The 22217-nt window shown below is 40.3% G+C and overlaps 1 protein-coding gene across 5 annotated transcripts in view; it reads left to right on the top strand.

The window, feature by feature from the left end:
- HOOK3 (hook microtubule tethering protein 3) overlaps positions 1-22217 on the top strand; it is a 90440-nt gene that overhangs the window by 56751 nt on the left and 11472 nt on the right. For 3 of the 5 annotated variants that reach the window (XM_043454230.1, XM_043454229.1, XM_043454226.1), the window contains 9 exons: positions 4078-4147; positions 6077-6217; positions 10821-10908; positions 13170-13175; positions 15131-15165; positions 17196-17278; positions 18295-18395; positions 19562-19666; positions 20381-20452. In XM_043454230.1, coding sequence (XP_043310165.1) covers positions 4078-4147; positions 6077-6217; positions 10821-10908; positions 13170-13175; positions 15131-15165; positions 17196-17278; positions 18295-18395; positions 19562-19666; positions 20381-20452 — 701 coding nt within the window. The remainder of the gene's footprint in view (positions 1-4077; positions 4148-6076; positions 6218-10820; positions 10909-13169; positions 13176-15130; positions 15166-17195; positions 17279-18294; positions 18396-19561; positions 19667-20380; positions 20453-22217) is intronic. The other 2 variants (XM_043454231.1, XM_043454228.1) reach the window with 1 other exon arrangement.

Here is a 22217-nt window from a genome sequence, read left to right on the forward strand (position 1 = left end):
AAGAAATGCAAGACTTCTATACTGAAAACTATGAATCATTACTAAGATAAATTAAAGATATAAATAAATGTAAAGACATTACACATTTGGTTGTTGGCAAGGCACTATAGTTAAGACTGCAATTCTCTTCATGTTGGTCTAAAGATTCAGTGCAATCCCAATCAGATTCTCAGCAGACTTTTTTGTAGAAATTGACAAACTGGTTCTACTGATACAATTTATATGAAAATACAAAGGGTCCACTAAAACCAAAAAAAAATCTTAAAAAATAAAAAGCTGGAGAGCTTACACATCCTGGTTTCAAGAGTTACTACAGGCACTTCCCTAGTGGTCCAGTGGTTAAGACTTCATCTTACAATGCAGGCCATGCAGATTGAATCCCTGGTCTGGAAGCTAAGATCCCTCGTGCCTCAGGGCCAAAAAATGCAAACATAAACAACAGAAACAATATTGTAATACATTCAATAAAGACTTTAAAAAAGGTCCATGTCAAAAAGCAGAAAAAAAGAGTTACTGTAAAACTACTATAGTTGAACACCGTGAAATTCACATAGGATAGGCATAGAGATCAGTGTAGTTATATATTAATTATATATTAATTATTATATGTTATATTACATAGCAGTATATTAATATACTACATAGTATAGCATAATATGTGATATATTTTATATAATTGATTATATATAATTATATGTTAAATATGTTATAAATATAATTGTTATATTGTTTATATATTTATAAATATTTATAAATATATTTATATTTATAATGTTATAAATATAATTGTTATAAATATAAATGTTATAAGTATAATTATATGTTAATATGTTAAAATATAAACATTAATATAATATGTGTATTGATTTATATATATAATATAATTATATATTTTTATATATATTTAATATATTTAAATTTATATATTATATATAAGTATGTAATATAATTTTATTATTTGTATAATATAATATTTATATAGTTATTTATATAATTATAAAACTGATTATATTTATTATTTATATAATTATACTAATTATTTAATATATATTATTTTGTATAATATCTATAATTATATATAATATTAATATATTTAATATATAAAATTTAAATATACACATTATACATATAGTTATATATTTTATATATAATTTAAATATATAATTATATAATTATTATATTATTTATATTATTAGCTATATAATATATTTTTATATATTTATGATTTATACATACTATATGTTTTTAATATATTTAAATTTAGTGTATATATATGATATATTATATTCTATATATTATATATTATGGCTTCCCTGGTGGGTTAGAGGGTAAAGCCTCTGCCTGCAATGCAGGAGACCTGGGTTCAATATACTTGCTTGGAAAATCCCATGGACTGAGGATCTGGGTAGGCTACAGTCCATGGGTCGCAAAGAGTCAGACACAACTGAGCGACTTCACTTCACTTCATATATAATTATATATAAATGTGATTATATAATATAAAATTATATAATATATAAATTGCATAATTTATATATTATAAATTATAAAATATAATTTTATATAAGTGAATATAATATATTTTATCAAATATATTTTAAAAATTAATATATATTTTATAAAATTTTATAATATATTAATTTATATATAAATTATAAAGTATTAAAAATATAGATATATTTTATATTTAATAATATAATGTATATATAATAATAGATATTATATAATATATAGTATATTAATATACCACATTAATAGAATGAAGGGGAAAACTGCATCATCATCTCAATTGATGAAGGAAAGGCAATTGAAAAAATCAGACACCCTTTCATTAAAAAATAATGTAAATTAGGAACAAAACGAGAAAGGAAACTTCTGCTGCATGAGAAAAGTCATATGAAAAACCCTCAGCTAACAGCATACTCAGTGATAAAGGACTAAAAGCTTTTCTTCTAAAATAATAAGGAATAAGACAATGATGCCTGCTACTACCACTTCTATACTTTTATTCAATATGCTACAGGAAGTTCTAGCCAGAGCAATTGGACAAAGAAAAAAGAATCTAAATTTGGAAGGAAGAACCTAAAATACTTGTTTGCGGATGACATGCTCTTATATGTTGAAACCCTTTCCTACATAAAGGGAAAAAAATTGTGAGAACTAATAAAATGAATTCAGCAAATTTACAGGATATAAAATCAAACCACAGAAGTGAGTTACATTTCTATACACTAGCAGTGAACAATATGGAAAGTAAATTAAGAAAACGCTTTGTTTTACAGTAGGATTAAAAAGAATAAAATACTTGGGAATAAATCTAACCAGGAAGACACTTCTACCCTGAGAAGTACAAAACACTGCTGAAAAAAATCAGAACCTAAATGGGATGATATCCATGTTCATTTGAGACTTAATATTGTTAAGATGACATCACCGAAACAATCTACAGATTCAGTGCAATTCTTATAAAAATGCTGATAGTATTTTTTGCAGAAATAAAAATACCCAGCCTAAAGTTTACATATACTTTCAAGGGATCCTGAAAAGCCAAAGCAATCTTGAAAAAGAAAAAATTTAGCTTGAGGACTTACACTTCCTGATTCTAAAACTTAGTAAAATGTTAGAGTAATCCAAACCGTATGTATAGGTGAAAGGACAGATGTATAGACCAATGGAGTAGACTATAAAGAGCCTGGAAATAAACCTTCCCATGGACAGTCAGTTGATTTTCAACAGGAGCATCAAGACAACTTAGTGGGGGAAAGGAAGGTCTTTCAAGCAGATTGTGCTGGGAAAGCTGGATGTCCACATCCAGAAGCATGAAGGTGGACCCTTACACCATATACAAAAGGAAGTCAAATGGAACCCTAAATGTAAGGACTAAAACTGTAAAACTTTAAGAAGAAAACATAGAGAATCATCATGATGGATTCAGCAGTGATTCCTTGGAATTGATACCAAAAGCACAGGCAGCAAAAGGAGTAATAGGTAAACTGGACTTCATCAAAATTAAAACCTTCTCTGTATCAAAGAACACTACCAACAGAGTGAAAAGGTAATGTGCAAGATGGGAGAAGATATTTGCAGATCATTTATCTGATAAGTGATTGATGTCCAGAGAGTATAAAGGACTTCTACAACTTAGCAGCAAACAAGCAAAGGACTTAAGGACATGTTTCTCCAAAGAAGATATCCAGATGGCCAGTGTTTGTTTGTGAAACAGTGCTCAACATCATTAGTCATTAGAGAAATGCAGATCAAACCCATAGTGAGGTACCATTTCATACCCATTAAGATGGCTGTCATCAAAAAAGAGAGAAAAGGGAGATAACAAGTGTTGATGAGGATGTGGACAGATCAGAGCCCTCTTGCAATCCTGGTGGGAATGTAAGATAGGTCAGCCACTGTGGAATAGTTTGGTGGTTCTTTATAATAAAAAGTTAAACAAAGTTACCATACGATCTAGAAAGTCTATTCCTAAATATATACCCAAAAGCAAGGACTCAACTAGATCCTGGTACACCAATGTTCACAGCAGCGTTATTCACAGTAGCCAAAAGGTGAGAACAACCCATGTGTCCATCAACAGATAAATGAATAAAGAAAATGCGATGCAAGCATATAATGGAATATTGCTGGGCCATATAAAGAGATGAAATTCTGATAAATGCTGCAATGTAGATGAATATTGAAAACAGCATGTTGGGTCAAGTGAGCCAGACACAGGACAGATACTGGTATGAATGGGCAGACATTGGAATTAAAGTTACAAGGGGCTGAGGGAGAAAGCAGTGGGGAGTAGTTACTGCTTAATGGTTACAGATTTTATGTGTTGAGTGATGAAAGCATTTGGAAATAGACAGTAGTGATGGTTCCACAAAATAGTGCCTTAGCGCCAGCATAGGACTTAGCGTTACTCAACTGTACACTTAAAAATGTTAACATAATAATGATGATGATGGAAGGCAATTGTGATGTAGTTTTTATACCTTAATGCTCAAAGTAGGGTTCATATAGGGACTAAAGGAGGTAGTTGTGGTCTCTCTTAACCTTGAATCAATGCTTGTGTGTTTATAGGGTTGATGCCTCTGGGAAGTCAGGAGTCTTCAGACAGTCTTGCAGCAGAGATCGTCACACCAGAAATCAGGTAAGGAGATGGTGAAGTCCAGTCACACTTCACAGTATTGTTGTAGAAAACTTACTCCTCTGTGATATAGAGGACCAGTTACTTACTCTTTATCACTAACGCTTTCAACCTGAATTCGAGGTTCTGTGTCCTTCATTTCAGCACGTTAGAGACCTTCTCAGCTGGCCATGCAGGGGCTTGGTTTCTCTCTTGGGGAGGACAGGGTCTCACACATACACAGCAGATGAACACATCTCTGCTTGGGTAGCCTCAGCAGACATTTAGCCATGAAACCACTTGGTCCAAAGACAAAGGTTATGCTTAGCCATCAGCCTGCAAAATACTTAGTGGCCGAGATTTATTACCTAAGTGCAGGGAATGGTCTGGGGAAGACAGAAGCAGAGACAGGAGGAAACATCGCCCTATCTCTATTGCTCTTCCCTCAGTAGTTCCTTACATTTGTATTTTAAATATTCCGTTTATTTTAGTGTATGCCTGGCTTTATGCATAAGAACGAATAATTGATTGGAAAGCATCAACTGTCCAGCAAAAGGTTAATGATTAATCCTGAGTATTGCTTTTACTTTATTTGAGCTAGTTTGCCCCCTTTTCAAGTTAACACCAGGTCTTGATTCTTGATAGCATCCTTGGAGGTATTTGCTAAGATAACGGTTATGTAGAAGTTTTATAAACTGTGAAAGTTGCCATGGGCATTCAAACACTTGTTGAATAAATGAAGACAATATTTATTATTGTTAGCATTTGTTTAAGGACAGAAGGTGTGTGATGCAACATCAATTCTGGAAGCATCTTGAATACCTTTTACTTTTTTGCCATCTGGTATGGTACTTTATTATTGGACCAATAAAATTTGTTTCACAAATAAATACTTATTTTTATGAATGTTTGTAAATAAATGCATGCTGCATGCTAAGTCTCTTCAGTCATGTCCGACTCTGCAGCCCTATGGACTGTAGCCCACCAGGCTCCTCTGACCATGGGATTCTCTAGGCAAGAATACTGCAGTGGGTTTCCATATCCTTCTCCAGATCTTCCCGACCCAGGGATGAAACCTGCGTCTCCTGCATTGGCAGGCAGGCTCTTTATCTATAGTGCCACCTGGGAAGTCCCTATAAATTAATGATTATGTCCGAAAATCAAATTTTAAGGATGAAGTCGGATTTTTTAATTGAGAGAAAAGAACAATGATGAAAATTCAACAAATAGCTTTTATAGAGTATTACTCAGTACAAATTAAAATACACTCTGTGTCTACAAGAGCTACCAAGGTGAAACAGTGCAAGGGGTGAAACTTCTCAACACATTAATAGACCAATATTGACATAGGTCAGCATTCTTGATACATAATGAGATTGTCTTTCACAGTTTGCAAAAATCTATTAAAAGTGATAATTTTCACTAATGTTAAGGGTGTGGAAAAGTTAGAAACCTCATAGACTAAAAATAAAGAGATACAATTTTTTAATTGAGATATAATTGACATATAACTTTGTAGTAGTTTTAGGTATACAACATAATGATTTGATACATGTATATGTTGTGAAATGATCGCCATAGTAAGTTCAGTTAGTATCCATCACCACAAAGAGCTACAAAAAACAATTTTTTTTCTTGTGGTTATATAGCTTTTCTTTTGAGCAGTTTGGCAGAATGTGTAAATGTTTAAATCAGAAAGGAAATGGGATTTTGAAACTTCATTCATTACACATCATGATGTTTGGAGATTGTTTATCTTCAGACTGTCAATTCTATTATGAAAAGAAAGGGCTTGAGACCTGAGACATGACGTCTTAGCCAGTTAGGAGCTAAATTTCTTGCAGGTTTTTTTTTTTTTTTTTTTTTTTTCATTTCTGTTCTATATATTAAATCTGTAACGGTGCCTAGCTGGATTTTGATAACCGTGTTAATCAGTTTTTCTTCCACTCTCAGGGAGAAGCTCATTCGTCTTCAGCATGAGAATAAGATGTTGAAAATCAACCAGGAGGGTTCTGACAACGAGAAGATCGCCTTGCTGCAGAGCCTTCTGGATGACGCCAACCTCCGCAAGAATGAGCTGGAGACAGAGAACAGGTGAGGACGTGGCGGCCACTCCGCTCACCCTGATCTGATCCCTTTAAACACAGATCTGAGCTGTAGGGTGCAAGTGAGAGTGTTCTCCTCTGTTTCATATCACGAGTACTTTTTTCCACTTACGGGCAGATTTGCCCAAAAGTGCTGTGTCTCTGTGATAGAGGCCCCATCTTCAGTTCTTCAGGCAAAATGATAGGAAAGGCCTGCCATTTCCCCTTCCTAATCACTAATTAAAACTAGAAGCTTAAACAGCCTGCCAATGCAGGAGACACAGGTTTGATCCCTGGTCCAGGAAGCCCCCACGTGCCAAGGAGCAACGAAGCTCATGCACCACACCTCCTGAGCCCAGGAGACACACCTCCTGAGCCCATGCTCTAGGGCCTGGGGGACACAGCTCCCAAAGCCCGAACACCCTGGAGCAACAAGAGAAGGCTCAGCAATGGGAAGCCCACGCACCACGCTGGAGAGTAGCCCCCACTCACCACAGCTAGAGAACGCCCACACGCAGCAGTGGAGACCCAGCGCAGCCAAAGGCAAAATTAATTACTCAAAAATAAATAAAATCATTAAAAAAAAACCCTAGAGGATAAAATCACATCACCATTAATTGACAGTCTTTGGAGACACTTTTACTTCATCGTCATGATCAGATTAATCAGTTTGCCCTGTGTAGACAAGCTGATGTTTCAAAGAATCATTTGGTGTAAGGAACATAGTGGGATCCCTCGTAACTGAATTGATAGAGCTTTCTTTTTTTAATCTGTTAATTCTTGCTACTCTAGTTGGAAATCATCCATCTTATGAATAATTCAATTATTTTGAGAAGTTAGTATCTGCAAATCTAATAAGCATATCACTTTCCTGCTTGTAAATTTTCAGAGTATTGCAGTAGGCAGTCATTCCAACTACTTTTAAAAGCAATTCTTACTCTGGCAAGGATTACTTTTATATTTTGTTGTGACAATCTTCTGATTCTTTTCCTTTTTGGAAACGTTTCTTAGATCCCAAACATATGGTGTCTTTTCTTTCTCTTAGAGCTGTGATATTCTGTCATTTTTTGAGGGATTTGACATTTTTATAAATAGTTTCACAGTTGATGTGATATTACAGATTCTTTGCTTATTATGCCTGATAGATTTGGCATTTTCCAGGTATGAGTCAGTCTTGAGAGTCAAAATTGTTATGACAGTTTTACATACTCCACCTTTCTTCCTGTGACTTTAATTTTTAAACCTGCTGAGGGAGAGTCAGCAAACAGTGTATATCACAGGGTGAGGTATTAGAGTGTAATTGAATATAAACATAAGAAGACATTTGCACATCAACTCTTAGGAGCATAGAGTACTTTATTAAAAAAATACTTAGAAAAAGTGGGAAAAGAGAAGGGAGAGGAATAAGAACAGTGGAAAATAGGTGGCAATCATGCAGAGCCCAGGTGAGAGCATCTTGAATTACCCCTCCCTCCTCGGCCTCCTCTGTATCTTAGCATCTTAGTCAGGAGAGCCTTCTCCCGACACTGATTTCTTGTCAGTGAATCAACACCGACTACATCTTCTGTAGCACTTTGCCATGTCTTTCACAGGCCTTACTACAGCTTTTGCCCTTTTCTCCTTAAAAACAGAATGGCTAGCTGTCATTCGTATTAAGCACTTGTACGTACAGATGACTGGTTACCTCCCAAGTGCCTGTTATTTGGTTTATCAGATTGCAACACCAATAACTTACCTGTATATCATAGCCATCCGTGGGTTTTATGACCTGCCACAGTGATAATAATAGTAGCAGCTAGCATTTATTAAGCCACTATTTGTTCCAAACACTGTGCTGAGTGTTTTGAACATGTGGTCTTACTTTATTAAAGTTTTGCAGATGGAGGAATTTGGACTGAGACCCAGGCCACCTGATTCCAGAGCCTCTCGTCAACCAGTTTATCTTCTGCCACATTTGTAAAACACTTTCTTTGACGTCTTCCCCTCACTGGATGCTTTTCCTCTTAGGTGAATTATCATGTGTTGTCTTACTGAGTTTAGTAAGTACGCACATTACCTGGTCTCTACCTTAACCTCCTGCAGGTTGACAGCCCTGGAGTCGCATCAAGCAAGCAGACTTTCAGTCTCATTGAGTCTTGGAGCCATATGACCATAAATCTGATTTGCTCACACCGTACCTCACCTTAGAAGGAGAGCTCAGCCTCCAAAGTCCTTTCCAGTTAGTTTTGCCATGAAGTTGGCGTTTGTTAGAATCCGTGACCCCTGCTGACCCTCCAGCAGTATTAGGAAAGGCATGAAGTGTCCACCGTACAGCCACATCAGAATCTCTCTCTCGTGAGGTCGGCATTATAACCCATCACTTCTTTTGTCGGTGAACCTTTTCATATATACTTAACATACGTTTTTTAGCTTCATACATGTGTGTACACGCTTGAGCCATACTTTAACCAGTATTTTAGATTGTGTGTTATGACATTTACAATGGCCTCCACTAGTAGTAATATTTGTTGACTAAATAAATTTCAAAAATCGCTAGGATGGAAAGTTGAAATAGTCTTATAGTTTGATGTATTTTCCATATTGCTTCCTGAGAAGATTAAAGAATGTTACAGTCAGTAATGTACTTATGTACCTCTGTTCCCATATTGAATATGAATTTTCAGATAATTCTTTCACTGAGTGGAAAAGCAGTTCCTTCGTGTGAAAAATTACCAATTATTATTATAGGTTTATTATATCTTTACTGTGAATCTCACTAAATTATAGCACCTCGAGGTTTCTAATAAGAATTTCTTGTTGAGTAAAAAGCTTCATGCTGAAATTCTTGGCTGTTTGGATTCTAAATAGTCATTGTCCTGTTTTTTCCTTAATGGGGGGCATCTGACTTTTCCCAAAGTGTTAATGACGAGAACCGCCAGCCCCGTGGGAGCATCCTGGACTTTTCTTCCTCCCCTCTTTACCGCGTTCACTGTTGATCACTTCCCCCTCCTCAGTTCTTCTCAGCTTCAGGAGCAGCCCTCGGTTGTTCCTTCTGAGTCCCTGGTTCCTCTCCAGGGTGAGCCGTCCCTTCCGCCCTCTGCTTGGTGATCTGCTGGGGACCTTCCTGGTCTCTTGTGCGCCGAGCCACACTTTTGGCGGCCACTGCCGTGCTCACGGCTCCAGTGATTGCCAGATGGCCCTCAGGTCTGTAAGGCCCACTCCGCCCTCCTGCTGGGTGCCAGTGCAGCCGTTGTAACAGGCATTTCCCATCACTTCATTTTCAACAAATACCAAGCAAGTTTCTTTGTGCTCTGGCTCAGCCTGTCCTCCTGTGTTCCCTTTCTCAGGAAGTAGTTCTTGGTCGCAGAGAGTCAAATCCTCAGCTGTGTTTTGCTCCTTCTGTTCCTTTGTGGTTTCTGTTCTTCTCCTCCTCGGACCCCTTCTGTTTCAGGGACGCGTGGTCATCACCGCGGTGGCCTCTGCCTGGCCTTCCTGCTTTCCTGCTGCTCTCCGCCTTCCAAAATGATCTCTTTGACTCACCCGGCACCGTGATCTTTCTGAAATACTGTCGGCTCCTTCAACATCACCCAAGACCCACTAGTCACCCAACCGTTGCAGCCTAATGATCTAGAGAATTTGTGGAGACTGAGCCCCAGAGTCAGCATTTTTAGAGGCTGGCTGGGCTATTCCCTTGCAACCAAATTTTAGACCCAATTATAGGAAATGGCAACCCGCCGCAGTATTCTTGCTTGGGAAATCCCATGGACAGAGGAGCCTGGCGGGCTACAGTCCATGGGATCACAAAGACTCAATCACAGCTGAGCGACTGAGCATAGGATAAATGAAAACACACTTGAATTTCACACACAGTGGCCCAGCCTCTCCTCTGGTTTCATCTCCAGCCTTCCTTCCCCTCATCACGTGGTCACAGCGTAGAATTCAGCCACATCATTCCTGAACTCATTGTACCTGCTCCCTTTCTATACGCTGTGGACGTGCTGAATTCTTCTTGGTCTTGAATCCCCTTTCCACCATTAACCACACAAGCATTTTATTTGTTGTTCTGGTCTCAGTTCAGGTGAAGCCTGACTCCTCCACACTCTGAGGTGTGGTCCTCGCTTCTCTGAGCAGTTATCACTCCTCTCTGTGCTTCTGTGTGCTATGTTGAAGTATTTATGTTGTATATTATTTGTTTACATTTTGCCTCCCCAAGTGCAGGTTTTTTGTTTTTGTGTTTTGGCTGCACCCGGAGACTTGCCCGATCATAGTTCCCTGACCCGGGACTGAACCCAGGTCCCTGGGAGTGAAAGTGCTGAATCCTAACCACCGGACCACCAGGGACATCCCACGAGGATCTTTCACCACTACACTGAGCACTCATTTGAATAAACATATACCGAAGTGAATTTCAAACGAATATATGTGCATCAGTATACCAGCCCAACACAACGTGTCTATCAAAAACACTGCATTGGATGTCATCATCGAAATTTCAAGCTATACAAAAAATAATGACAAAAGTGAATTGATACGACTGTAATATGAGACTTTGTTTTGCTCATTATATGAAAACCTAAGGCAAAAGGTGTAAGTTCAGTCAGAACTTGGAACATTAATGTATGTTTGATTTCTAGGCTGGTGAATCAGAGACTCCTGGAAGTGCAGTCGCAAGTGGAAGAGCTGCAGAAATCTTTACAAGATCAAGGCTCAAAGGCAGAAGATGTAAGTCCTATTTTATACAGTAATGGCCCAACAGTTTCATAATGTTCAGAAAAGCTATAACTTTTTTTTATGGTCTCTATCAAAATAACTCTGATTATATTGGTTATAGAAAAGAAACAATATTTTCCTTTTACTGATAGTCCTTATGAAAAGACCAGACTTTATTGTTTCATTCAGATTCACCCTGCTAGGAATTAGAATTTCATTTGTAGTTTTTAGCTAAGGAATTAGGCTTTTGTGTTCCACACATGCTCAACTCAGTTTTCAGAGTATTGATTTTCCTTCTGGTCAAAAAAAAAAAAAGTGCTGATAGAATCTTAGCATGTTCAAGTAGCAATGTTTGATATAAAATTTGGCTTTAAGAAAATAATGCCCTTCCTAGAATCCTACCCTCTCTGGGTTTATGAGTCCCTCTTTCTACCCCTGCCCTTGGCCACACACACACACACGCTCAGATAGAAGCTCACGGACCTTTTTTCCCTCTGCCCCTCTGTCACAGCCCTGCCTGCTCGGCGGGCGCTCACCTAGGATACAGCAAGAATGTGGAGGCAGAAACAGCTCCTCCTTCACCCCCTCCTGCTCCCCACCCATCAAGGTGCTTACATGGCATGTAGCAGTCAGTCTGACAAAGGCGTGCAGCAGTCAACGTTTTGCAAATCCTGTACATTTAATGAGCTGTGTGCAATAGAGCTACACTTGCAGAGTGCTCAAAACTAACCTGAAGAGGGGATAAAAAACTGAATGTTCGTGAGCAATCTCTGCTTCCGTCAGATGGTGATTTTTTTCCCATTGCCAGTGCAATCCGCTGACTTTTGAGTATAAACCTGTTCGGTTGTTCTCATTGTTGGAGTCATTCTGGGCATTCAGCATCAAAACTGTAGACCCATCCAGTTTCATCCAGCCTTAGTAACCTAAGAGGGTATTGCTTAAGGCCTACGAAAGCTCATCCATGACCTGATGATTTCTTGGGTTTCTTAAGCGCGCACCGTCTGGGTTACACTGGCCACATGCTCTCTGAGGTCACAGGTTGCAGCTTATCCTCTAAAGTGTAGTCCTTCTTAGCTCCCCACGTGGATTCCCAGTTCCCCAGATTCTCACCAACGTTTAGACTACCTCATTCCCTTATTAAAATGGGACTAGTTTACTTTTTACACATGCCTTTATCCAGAACACTAAATGACAAGCAGAGCCAGAATTTGTGTGTGAATATACCAGTAAACCTCACCAAGAGGGTCTTAGAGGTGAACCGAAGTGACATTTCTTAGTTCAGTGGAACCACTAGGTCCCTTAAACTGAGGTTAATGTAGACTTGGTTTTGGTCTTGGAAACTCTGAGGAGACTTCCTGTTGGTCTGTTACGGCAGAGAGGAGAAGAATGTGTGGGTCATAGGAAGTAAATATGACAAAACATCGGTATCTGCTCAACCTCAGTGTTAGAACAATAACCGCTATACTTGTTTCTCTGATATTAAAACACACAGAAAGAGGTTTATTCTACAGAAAATAATTTTACATGGCCTGATTAGGTATCACTGTGGGAATGAAATCTAATTAAATACGCTGCGTGTCACTACTTCAAGAGACAACATTTCAGAAATGAGTTGCCAACCCTGAAAGTACTGTTAGCATAAATGACCCGGTTTATTTGACTGTCCAGGTGCTAATGAGATGTTTTGCTGTAAATTCCGGAAATTCCTCTCAGAACTCTCTATTCTGTAAAGATTCAGATAGAAGCTTTCCTCACTCTGACGATAGGCTGGAGGAAAATGTGGTCCACGCCGTGTGGTTCTTCCCCAGCAGATGTTTCAGGCTTTTGTCTTCTGGCTCTCATTCAACCTACAGTGTTGCCTCTACAAACATGTAGTGCATAGAACCACCTGCCAGGTGGGATGGGTCCTCTCTGAAGAACAGCACAATTTCCACCCATTTCTGTTATCAAAAGCACAGTCGTGTGACCTTAAGGCAGAGTAGCATGGTTTGCACATTTTTATTATTATTTTTATGTCATTTATTTTTAGCGTGGAAGCAGAAAAGCATTGGTTCTATCCAGGCATATGGATAATTTGAGCTAGCCACAGTGTATAAAACTCCAGAGAACAAGACAGGATGAGATCATAGAAGAAAGAAAAATGTACATTTTTTGAACAAAATGCATATCTTTTACTTCTGTTCATGAATTACTAAATCGTTCCTTCTGTTGGCTGCTGTGTATGCTTCATACTAATATGTCTTCTCTGTCTCTTGGCATGGTTTCTGCTCAAGGCTATTGTAAGTATGGCTTCCTATTCATTTCTATATATTGAGCAGTGTTTTGATGTATGCATTATCTGCCATCATAGTTGATGTTGTTGAAATTTTAAATTACGGGGCTTTTATGCAAAATGAAGATAACCAATATTACCTATAGGTTTGTGCCCTTTACAATTCAGATACTTAAAGGATATCAAAAAGCTAACAAGTCAGACTAAAAGGCACTCAGTTCCTTTCTCTCCCCACGGCGCTCCCACCCCAGTGTTGTAATTGGTTTGTTTTTATAAAGTGTTTTGACGCGAGCTTGCTGCCACAGTCTGGCCGCCTCCTGCCACGCTCTATGAGAGAACCAGTCTTCAGCTGGAGAGGCGTGCGGCCCGGCCCTGGAGGCGGGAGCATGAAGGCCGTGCAGAGACTCTGGGTCTGCAGGCCTGGGCTCTAGTTCGGGCTCTGCCTCTGGAGACGCCCGGACGTGCCCCCAGCCTCACCTTCCTCGTCCCCAAGAGGGGTTGGTGGCACCCGTCGTGGTGAGGTTGCCACGAGTCAGCGCACACGACAAGCTTCAGTGCTGTGCCTGGCCTGGTAACAGCTCATTAAATCATCATCTTATTGCTGCATACTATCTCAGAATAAACACCGACAATGAATTTTGCTTAGAGCCTAATCAAAACATAAATGCACAATGAAAGCGAAGATGTTTTTTGAAAGTGTGTTCGTTTCACCCTCGGCACTGGAGAAGGGACGGCAGTAATCAAATCCAGCGGGACTGTTGTCTTTCTCTCTGCCTGGGGGACGCAGTGGTGGAGAGCACTGTGGCCCAGTCCCCTGGCTGCAGTTGACACGCTCAGCAGAGCAGGCATGTCAGTAGTCCGGGGCTGGGTCAGAGTGGGCTGGAGCAAGTGATTACAGCCATCATTATCGAGTCGGGGCTGAGACTGGAAGGGCCTGGTGTGAGGGGTGTGTCCCCCCATGCGGCTCTGCACTGAGTGGACAGTCTGTTTTCTAAGTCTGTATTACTTGAATCCGGCCGAATTAATTGTGTAACCATGTATCTCAACATGGACTGCTTCATAAAATTCATTCATAATATGTACCCTGCTAGTGCTGACTTTGATCCTGAAACCTGGCGGTCCTGTATGGAATGCCATTATTCTTTGCTTATTCTTTGCATACGTTCTGACCTCCTACATCTCAGGGGACTCTTTTTAATACCCAGGCAAAGCTGCATTCCCCAGCATGTTAAATGCTGTGGCTAACTTATCTTTCATTTTCCCATTCCATCATATTGGTTATTTCCAGCCTGTGCTTCTCAGAAATCTCGGATTAAGTCACTCATTGTTTATAGAAGTTGATCTCATGACACAGGGAAAACAACACAGTGGACAAAAAGTATCTTGTGTATTATTTGTCACTCAGTTGTGTCCGACTCTGTGACCCCATGGACTATAGCCTACCAGGATCCTCTGTCCATGGGATTTTCCCAGGCCAGAATGCTTTAGTGCGTTGCCATGTCCTCCTCCAGGGGATCTTCCCGACCCAGGAATCAAACCTGGTTCTCCCCCTTTGCAGGCAGATTCTTTACTTTCTGAGCCACCAGGGAAGCCCAGAAAGTGTCTTAGGGCAAGTCTGTTGCTATTATTAGACTTTACTTGCCTATTGTGTCCAGGAATATTAGGTCTGTACCTGAAGGACTTTTTTATTCATTTCCCTGGCTATAAGTAGAGAATTCAGATATGCAGTTTTGGGGTTTTTTATACTGATTGCTATCACTTTTGAGCTGTTGTCTCCCTTATCAGAGAGAAACAAACTTGGGTACATCATGTATTTTCAGACTTTGATCAGAGAACTTACTGAGGGCTTGCTCAGAGTTACTTGCTACCCTGAACAAGTACTCTTCATTTTTTTAAAAAAAAGTAATTATTGTATTCGTTAAAATGTCAAGTAATAAACTATTTTCTATTTTCCATTTTCAGTCAGTTCTTCTAAAAAAGAAGCTTGAAGAGCATCTGTGAGTATAAAAACTGTTGCGGCCCATTGTTGGGGTGTCCAGAGAAGCAGAAATATTTTATGTTGGTGGTCACAGAGCATCTAGGCAGGGGCCTGGGTGGCCCTCAAGGTAGAGACGATCATGAGACACGTTAATAGTGACTGGTTTTCATGGAAGACAGTTTTTCCACAGACAGGGAGAGGGGGAGATGGTTTCGGGATGATTCAAGCACGTGACATTTATTAATGCCCCTGCTGAATGGAGGGGAGGCGGAGCTCAGGGGTGACTGTGAGCAGCGGGGAGCGCCGTAAATACAGTGAGACTTCCTCGCTGGCTGCTCACCTCCTGCTCTGCCCCCTGGTTCCTGACCGGCCACGGACGGGTGCCAGCCTGTGGCCCAGGGGTTGTGGGCCTCCTGGTCTAAAGGGTCATCTCCACCCAAGGTCCTTGAATCAGACCAGTTGCTGCATTAGAACTGTGTTCTCACGTGAGCTTCCAGAGTTTTCTGTCTTCACAGTAGTATTTATGGTCCCAGGTAGGACTGTGTGACCCTCCGGATCAGGAGGCAGAAATGTTTCCTGTAAGAACAGAGAGCAGTTGCTTCAGGTTCTGCAGACCGTGGTCTGTGCCGCAACCACTTAGCTGTGGATCGAAGGCAGCCGTGGATAGTGTGAGTGTAAAACCAGTGCCGTGACTGTGTCCCCAAAGCTTTCTACGCTGAAGCCGGCCTCAGGCTGAATTCGCCCCCCTGGACTGCACTCTCCCAGCTCTAGAGCCTGTGGCCTAGAACCTTCCTTTTTATATAAATGTTTTAAAGTATCATTAAGCTTGTCACAGTAGCAGCTTTTCGAAGACTTCCTTGCATTGCAAGCATACCTGAACACAACTTTTTAATCTAGAAGATTCCATTTTAAAATACGACATTTGTTTTCTCATGAAGAAGTGTTTGTCCCTCTTTATCGGAGGTTGACGATGTTAGGCATGTTTTGTGATTTCTCTCACACCTAGTATCAACTTTAGTCCTTCTATCTGTCGTACCCTGGCCGAGCCCTGTCCTTACAGACATTGAGTGTGGGTGGCCATGGGTTGCCAGCCTGGTGGAGTGTTCCATTGGTGGGCTGTGGTGAACCAGACACCCTGGGTACCTCAGAGCTCACGTGACATGTCCTGCAGGGATTGGAAAGAATTCTCCGGTCCGGCAGCTCGCTGCATGCTGTCCAGATTCTTCTTTAATGTGGCAGAAGTGAGTGCTCCGAGCCACTGACAGTTGGTAGCAAGTCTGACCCTGGGCAGGTGCTTACTTCTAGAATAGCACCTGTCACCTCCCAGCCACTGGGGGTTACCTGCAGTGAGAACTTCATGCTGAAGTCTGTCCTTTTGTCATTTCCCACCCCTTTGTTGCAGAAAATAGAATGCCTATTGTTTCATAAAACTACTGTCTGACTATGGTTCTGTGTTCAGTCATTTACGTGGTAAAAATCTTCCTCAAAAACACCTGATTAGTGAAGAGGAGGCCTGTATTAGTTCCCCGTGGCTCCCGTGACAGATTAGCAGAAGCTGCAAGGCTAAAAACAAGTCTTGACAGTAGTAGTTACGGTTCCAGGTAGGACTCCGTGACCCTTTGGGTCAGGAGTCAGACGCATTTTCTATAAGGAACAAGAAAGCAGTGGCTTTAGGTTTTACAAACCATAGTCTGTGTCACAACCACTTAATTCTGATTTGAGAGCAACCGCAGACAGTATGTAAACCAAGGCTCTGTGTCCTAAAAGCTTTCTACACAGAAATGGGCCACGGGCTGAATTTGGCCCCCTGGGCTGAAGGTTTATATGAAAGAATGACTTCTATCTCAGACTCTGAGATTTTTGTCTCTCTTTTTTAGTCGTTTAGAAAATACTAATATGTTTATGTTGATTAAGTCTTTTCATCTTTGTTTCATAGCATTTGTGTGCTATATGCTAGTGTATCCTAAGAATAAAGAACTTACATCTTTCATTTCAAGTGAAGAAAATGAAAAACAGTAGTAGGTGACAGAGTTGTATATTTTGGTACAGAGAGAAGCTGCATGAAGCCAATAATGAGCTGCAGAAGAAGAGGGCCATCATTGAAGATCTAGAGCCAAGATTTAACAACAGCTGTGAGTTTTTCCTGATTATCAGAGTTTTCAGTTGGTTAGGCATGCATTACCCTCATGATAATGAGTTTAGGTAAAATTTTGTTCTTTTAGAAATAGGCCCTATTATATTTTCTAGCAATTAAGGAATGTGCCCTGTTCACAAAGAGCACAGAAAGAGTATGTGTGTGTGTGTGATCATCGATACAACAGTTCTTAGATTTCTAATTCCGTTGTGGTTTTTCCTTAACTATGAATGCTAATGAATATTTTATGAAGTTATTTTCACAGTGTAGTTGCAGTATATCAGCCAAACTATTTTACTTTTATTAATATTTGCACATGTAGGTAACTTGACCATCGATCCTTTTGTGTTGAGGCGGGAGCAATACAGATTTTTACTTTTTTCGTGTTGTAAAATATACATAACATAAAAAATGACCATTTTAACCACTTTTAAGTATACAGTTAAGTGACATGTTAAGTATTTTTGCAATGTCATACAGCCACTGTCTATCTCCCGAACTTTTTCATCTTCCCAAACTGAAACTCTCTACTAATTAAACACCCACTCCACGCCTCCTGTCTTCCCAGACCCTGGTCACCTCCATCCTGCTTTCAGTCGCGTATAAGTGGAATCATACAGTATTTGTCCCTTTTTGTCTGGCTTATTTCACTTTGCATAATGGCTTTCATTTTCACTTCATTTCATGTTGAAGCGTGTATCAGGATTGAAGCTGAATAATATTCAACTATTTGTATACATAGACCACATTTTGTTATCCCTTTAGCCTTCAATGAATGCTTTTTATAATTTGTGTACTTCCATAGTGTAGTTTTTATTTCTAAGAAAAGCTTTCTGTTAAAAAAAAAAAAAAGATTGTGAATTTTTAAAAATAAAATTATATATAAGAATAGACCAAACAGTCTCTCAAAGCTGTTAACTATTTACTGTTCTGTCAGTTGAAGTATTTTTAAAGTTGTTATGGTCTTTAAAAAAAAAAAAATTTTTTTTTTTTTTTTTACTGTCTCATCAATAGCCTTAAAAATTGAAGAATTACAAGAAGCTTTACGGAAGAAAGAAGAGGAAATGAAGCAAATGGAAGAACGATATAAAAAATACCTAGAGAAAGCCAAAAGTGTAAGTGTGAGTCTGCAAATCTCACTGCTTTCCGATCGTGGTTCACTGGCGTCTCGTGATTCTCGTGATTCTCGTGATACACGCCTGAACCATGACCTCTCAGACCACGAGGAGATGGACCGAAACGGTGCCCCACCCCCGGGCTACTTCCTTGTTATCAAGAGGAAAGCACCTTTCCATGTAGGAGAGGAGGGGCAGTCCTCACCTCGCCTCATAGTTCAAGTTAGCTGTGTGAGCAACTTCCCTGGTGGTCCAGTAGTTAAGACTCCACACTTCCAAGGCCCGGGGGCATGGGTTCGATCCCTGGTCAGGGAACTAAGATCCCACATGCTGCACTGTGCGACCGAAACAGAAGATTAGCTGCACGCTCTAGGAGGACCGACCTCTGCCTCCCGAAGAGCCTCAGCTGTAGTCAGCCCAAATCTAAACTGGCTTCTGGGCCTAGTTGCCAGTTCCCAGGGAGAATGAGGTTATTGGAACCGGTTAAATAAATTACCTTTAGAAAGTCATTGGATAAATCCAGATTTTGGGGTGAAAATCCATGTTATGAAAAGTAGAAATAGGCATTGGAGTGGAGGGGGAGCCCGAGAAGTCTGTGTTAAAGGAAACGTGGTCTCTCTGTTCTGCTCTTACAAGTTTTCTGTAGACTTAATCATTTTTCTGCAGGCTTGATTGGTTTTGACAGTAAACTGATGGGCCAAAAAGACCCTTCCCGGAAGCCCACAGGTGTCCCAGCGAGACTTGTGTCCCCCGCCCGAGTCTAAACCCCAGCCTGTGGCAGAGGAGACTGTCACAGTGACAGGAGTATAGACATGGAGACCTGTGGCCGGCTCACACATCTGGTCAGAGGCAGAGGCCCCTGAATCAGTTCAGAAGAACAGAAAAGGGAAGCCTGCCGTCAGTCGTGTCTACTGTACTGTGGTTGACGAATTTTAAGCCAGAATTACTTCTTATAATGGACTCTTTCACTTAATTTTAAACTTTTCTGTAATTAAAGGTTGTAACAATGGAACATCATTTCATACATTCAGATTTTAAAGTATCCTCGTGAGATAGCTTTGGACTCTCATAAGGTTTATCCTTTTTTTTTTTAAATAACTGCTGCCGTAGATGTCACACACTGTAGGTTTGAGACTTAAACTTCTTTCTTTTATTACTTTTTGCAGGTTATCCGTACTTTAGATCCTAAACAAAATCAAGGAGCAGCACCAGAAATACAAGCTCTTAAAAATCAGCTCCAGGAACGGGACCGGCAATTCCATTCATTGGAGGTAGTTTACTATATAATATGATAAGACATTTGATTTTTTAATTTTTGATTCTAGAAGCTTTGCCATGTCCAGTCTCCACATCTACAGGGCACAGTTACCAAAATCTATGGATGCATAAGTCCCTTGTAGACAGTAGTAAATGTGGTTATTTGCATACAGTCTCTGCACATCATCCATGTGCTCTAAACCATCTCCAGATCAGTTATGCAAGGTCTTCGCTGGTTGCTCAGGCGGTAACGAATCTGCCTGCAATGTAATACCTAATGCAGTGTAAGTGCTATGGATTTTTTGGCTGCTTTTTCCTATTTTGGAATATATGGCTTTCTGTTTGTTTTTGTCATTGTTTAGTCGCTAAGTTGTGTCCAACTCTTTGTGACCCCTGACCTCGTGGATTCTAGCCCACCAGGCTCCTCTGCCCATGGAATCTCTCAGGCAAGAATACTGGAGTGGGTTGCCGTTTCCTTCTCCAGGGGATCTTCCCGACCGAGGGATGGAACCTGTGTCTCTTGCATTAGCAGGGGATTCTTAACCACTGAGCCACCTGGAAAGCCCTGCGTTTACTGTTTTGGGTCTGGAGTTGGTTGACTCTGTGGATGTGGAACCTGTGGATATAGAGGGCCAACTGTACAGTTGTGCCCGTGAATTTAGATGGGCATGAATTAGATTTTTATTACTGTTGAATGTTTTTCATGCTTACATGTGTTTGCTTTTTAGAAAGAATATGAGAAAACAAAGAGTCAAAGAGAGATGGAAGAGAAATATATTGTCAGTGCCTGGTACAACATGGTAAGAAAATAACACGTCAAAACACTTTGCAAAGTTCAATGAATATGTGCCGGGACCAGCCGGCAAAGAGAACAAGTCCCGACCGCAACCACACGGAAGCCTGAGGAAAAAAAGCTGAAAGTAAAGGATGGGGTCGAGAGGGCTGAATGCTCTTTAGGCAAGTCAGCGAGTTTATTGAGTAAAACAGCTACCTTTATACTAGTACAAGCAGAAAACATAATTCATAAAAAATGCCATCTGGTGTTTGTCACATCAATACAATTCTTTGTTTCAAGTGATTGCAGAAGCTTACATCTTGTTTTTGGCATTCCCAAAATAAACTACTAAGTGAAGGTCACTACTACGTTTTTCTCAAAGAAAAACAAAGGAGACCCGGCAAATGTTTTACTACTTTATCATGGGGTGGCGGGACAGGGAATGGCCTCTTTCAAGGCCTTTCCCAGGGCCTTTTTGGGCCTTGAACAGGCCGGCTCCCCGCAAATATGTATTATTTGTTATACTGCCTTTAGTGTAGAAGTCATTCTGCCGAATGAATCTGAAAGTAACTGCCATCCTAACGCACACTGACAGAACCCTAATGCTGATCTTAGGGCCGAACAGCAGATACGAGAAGCCACCATAAACGGGGTTAGAACACTGGGCACTAGGATGGGAAAATTCCTGTCTCTCAGAACCATCTGTCCTTGGGCGTAGTGACTTCAGTCATATCTAAACACAGGTGGAGTAGGCTTTGTTTTGTGGGACCATTTCAGTGCCTTTGCGGGAGTGGTTCTTGCAACGAAGATAGTTTAATTGTCTCACAGGGTTTGGTAAACGTTCAGTGTGGGACCCTGAACAAATGCAGGTTTTGAAATTGAATTTTCCAATACACCAAAAATGTATGTATTGCAGAGCAAAATAAATGCTCACCAGCATTTTGACTTTCAGTAAGATTTTTCCAGATACCGAGAGCTATGGATTTTGAAGAATGCTGTACTTTTTTTCAATTTTTTTTTTCCTAGACCTTTTCATCTTCTCTTTAATAACTTTGTTTATTTATTTCCTTGTGGGCTGCATTGGGCCTTGGTTGCTGTGTGGGCTTTTCTCTAGGCGCAGTGCGGGGGGCGGGGGTTACTCTGTAGTTGGGGTGCGCAGGCTTCTCACTGCGGCGGCGTCTCTTGTTGCAGAGCACAGACTTGGGCCCGTGGGCTCAGCAGTGGTGGCACACGGGCTGAGTTGCCCTGCAGGGTGTGGGGTCCCTGGACCAGGGCTCGAGCCCATGTCTCCTGCGTTGACAGGCGGAGTCTTTACCGCCGAGCCACCCAGGGAAGCCCTTCTTTTTCCTCTTTGTTCTTCTTCCCAACACGACCACTTTTGCCTTTTCAGGATGTGAGTTTAGTTGCCTGCGACAGATTCCTTTCCCCGTACCCATTTGACCCTGTAGTTGTGTCCGTGACACAATACCATTTTACAATTATAATTGTAAATCATGGCATTTTACAGCTAGAGTTGGTACTGTGTCTTAAAGGTTAGTGTCCCAGGCCTGCTGATAGTGTAATTTGAGCTTTCGTCAGAAATTCACACAATTTTATGGCATGTCCACATTTATATTTATTTGCCTTGGTTAAAGCTACATATTTAAGATTTTATCACAGTTTTAGAAAAGAAAAGAGGAAATCTTACTGGATTTATGGTATCACTACTATTAGTATAGATTGATTGAAAATAAAATGTAAAAAATAAGAAAAAACTGTATCTAAGGGAGGTCTCTGGGAACTGGTCCTGA

This window comes from Cervus canadensis, chromosome 31, assembly GCF_019320065.1.
Source record: "Cervus canadensis isolate Bull #8, Minnesota chromosome 31, ASM1932006v1, whole genome shotgun sequence".
In the NCBI taxonomy this organism is placed as follows: Eukaryota; Metazoa; Chordata; class Mammalia; order Artiodactyla; family Cervidae; genus Cervus; species Cervus canadensis.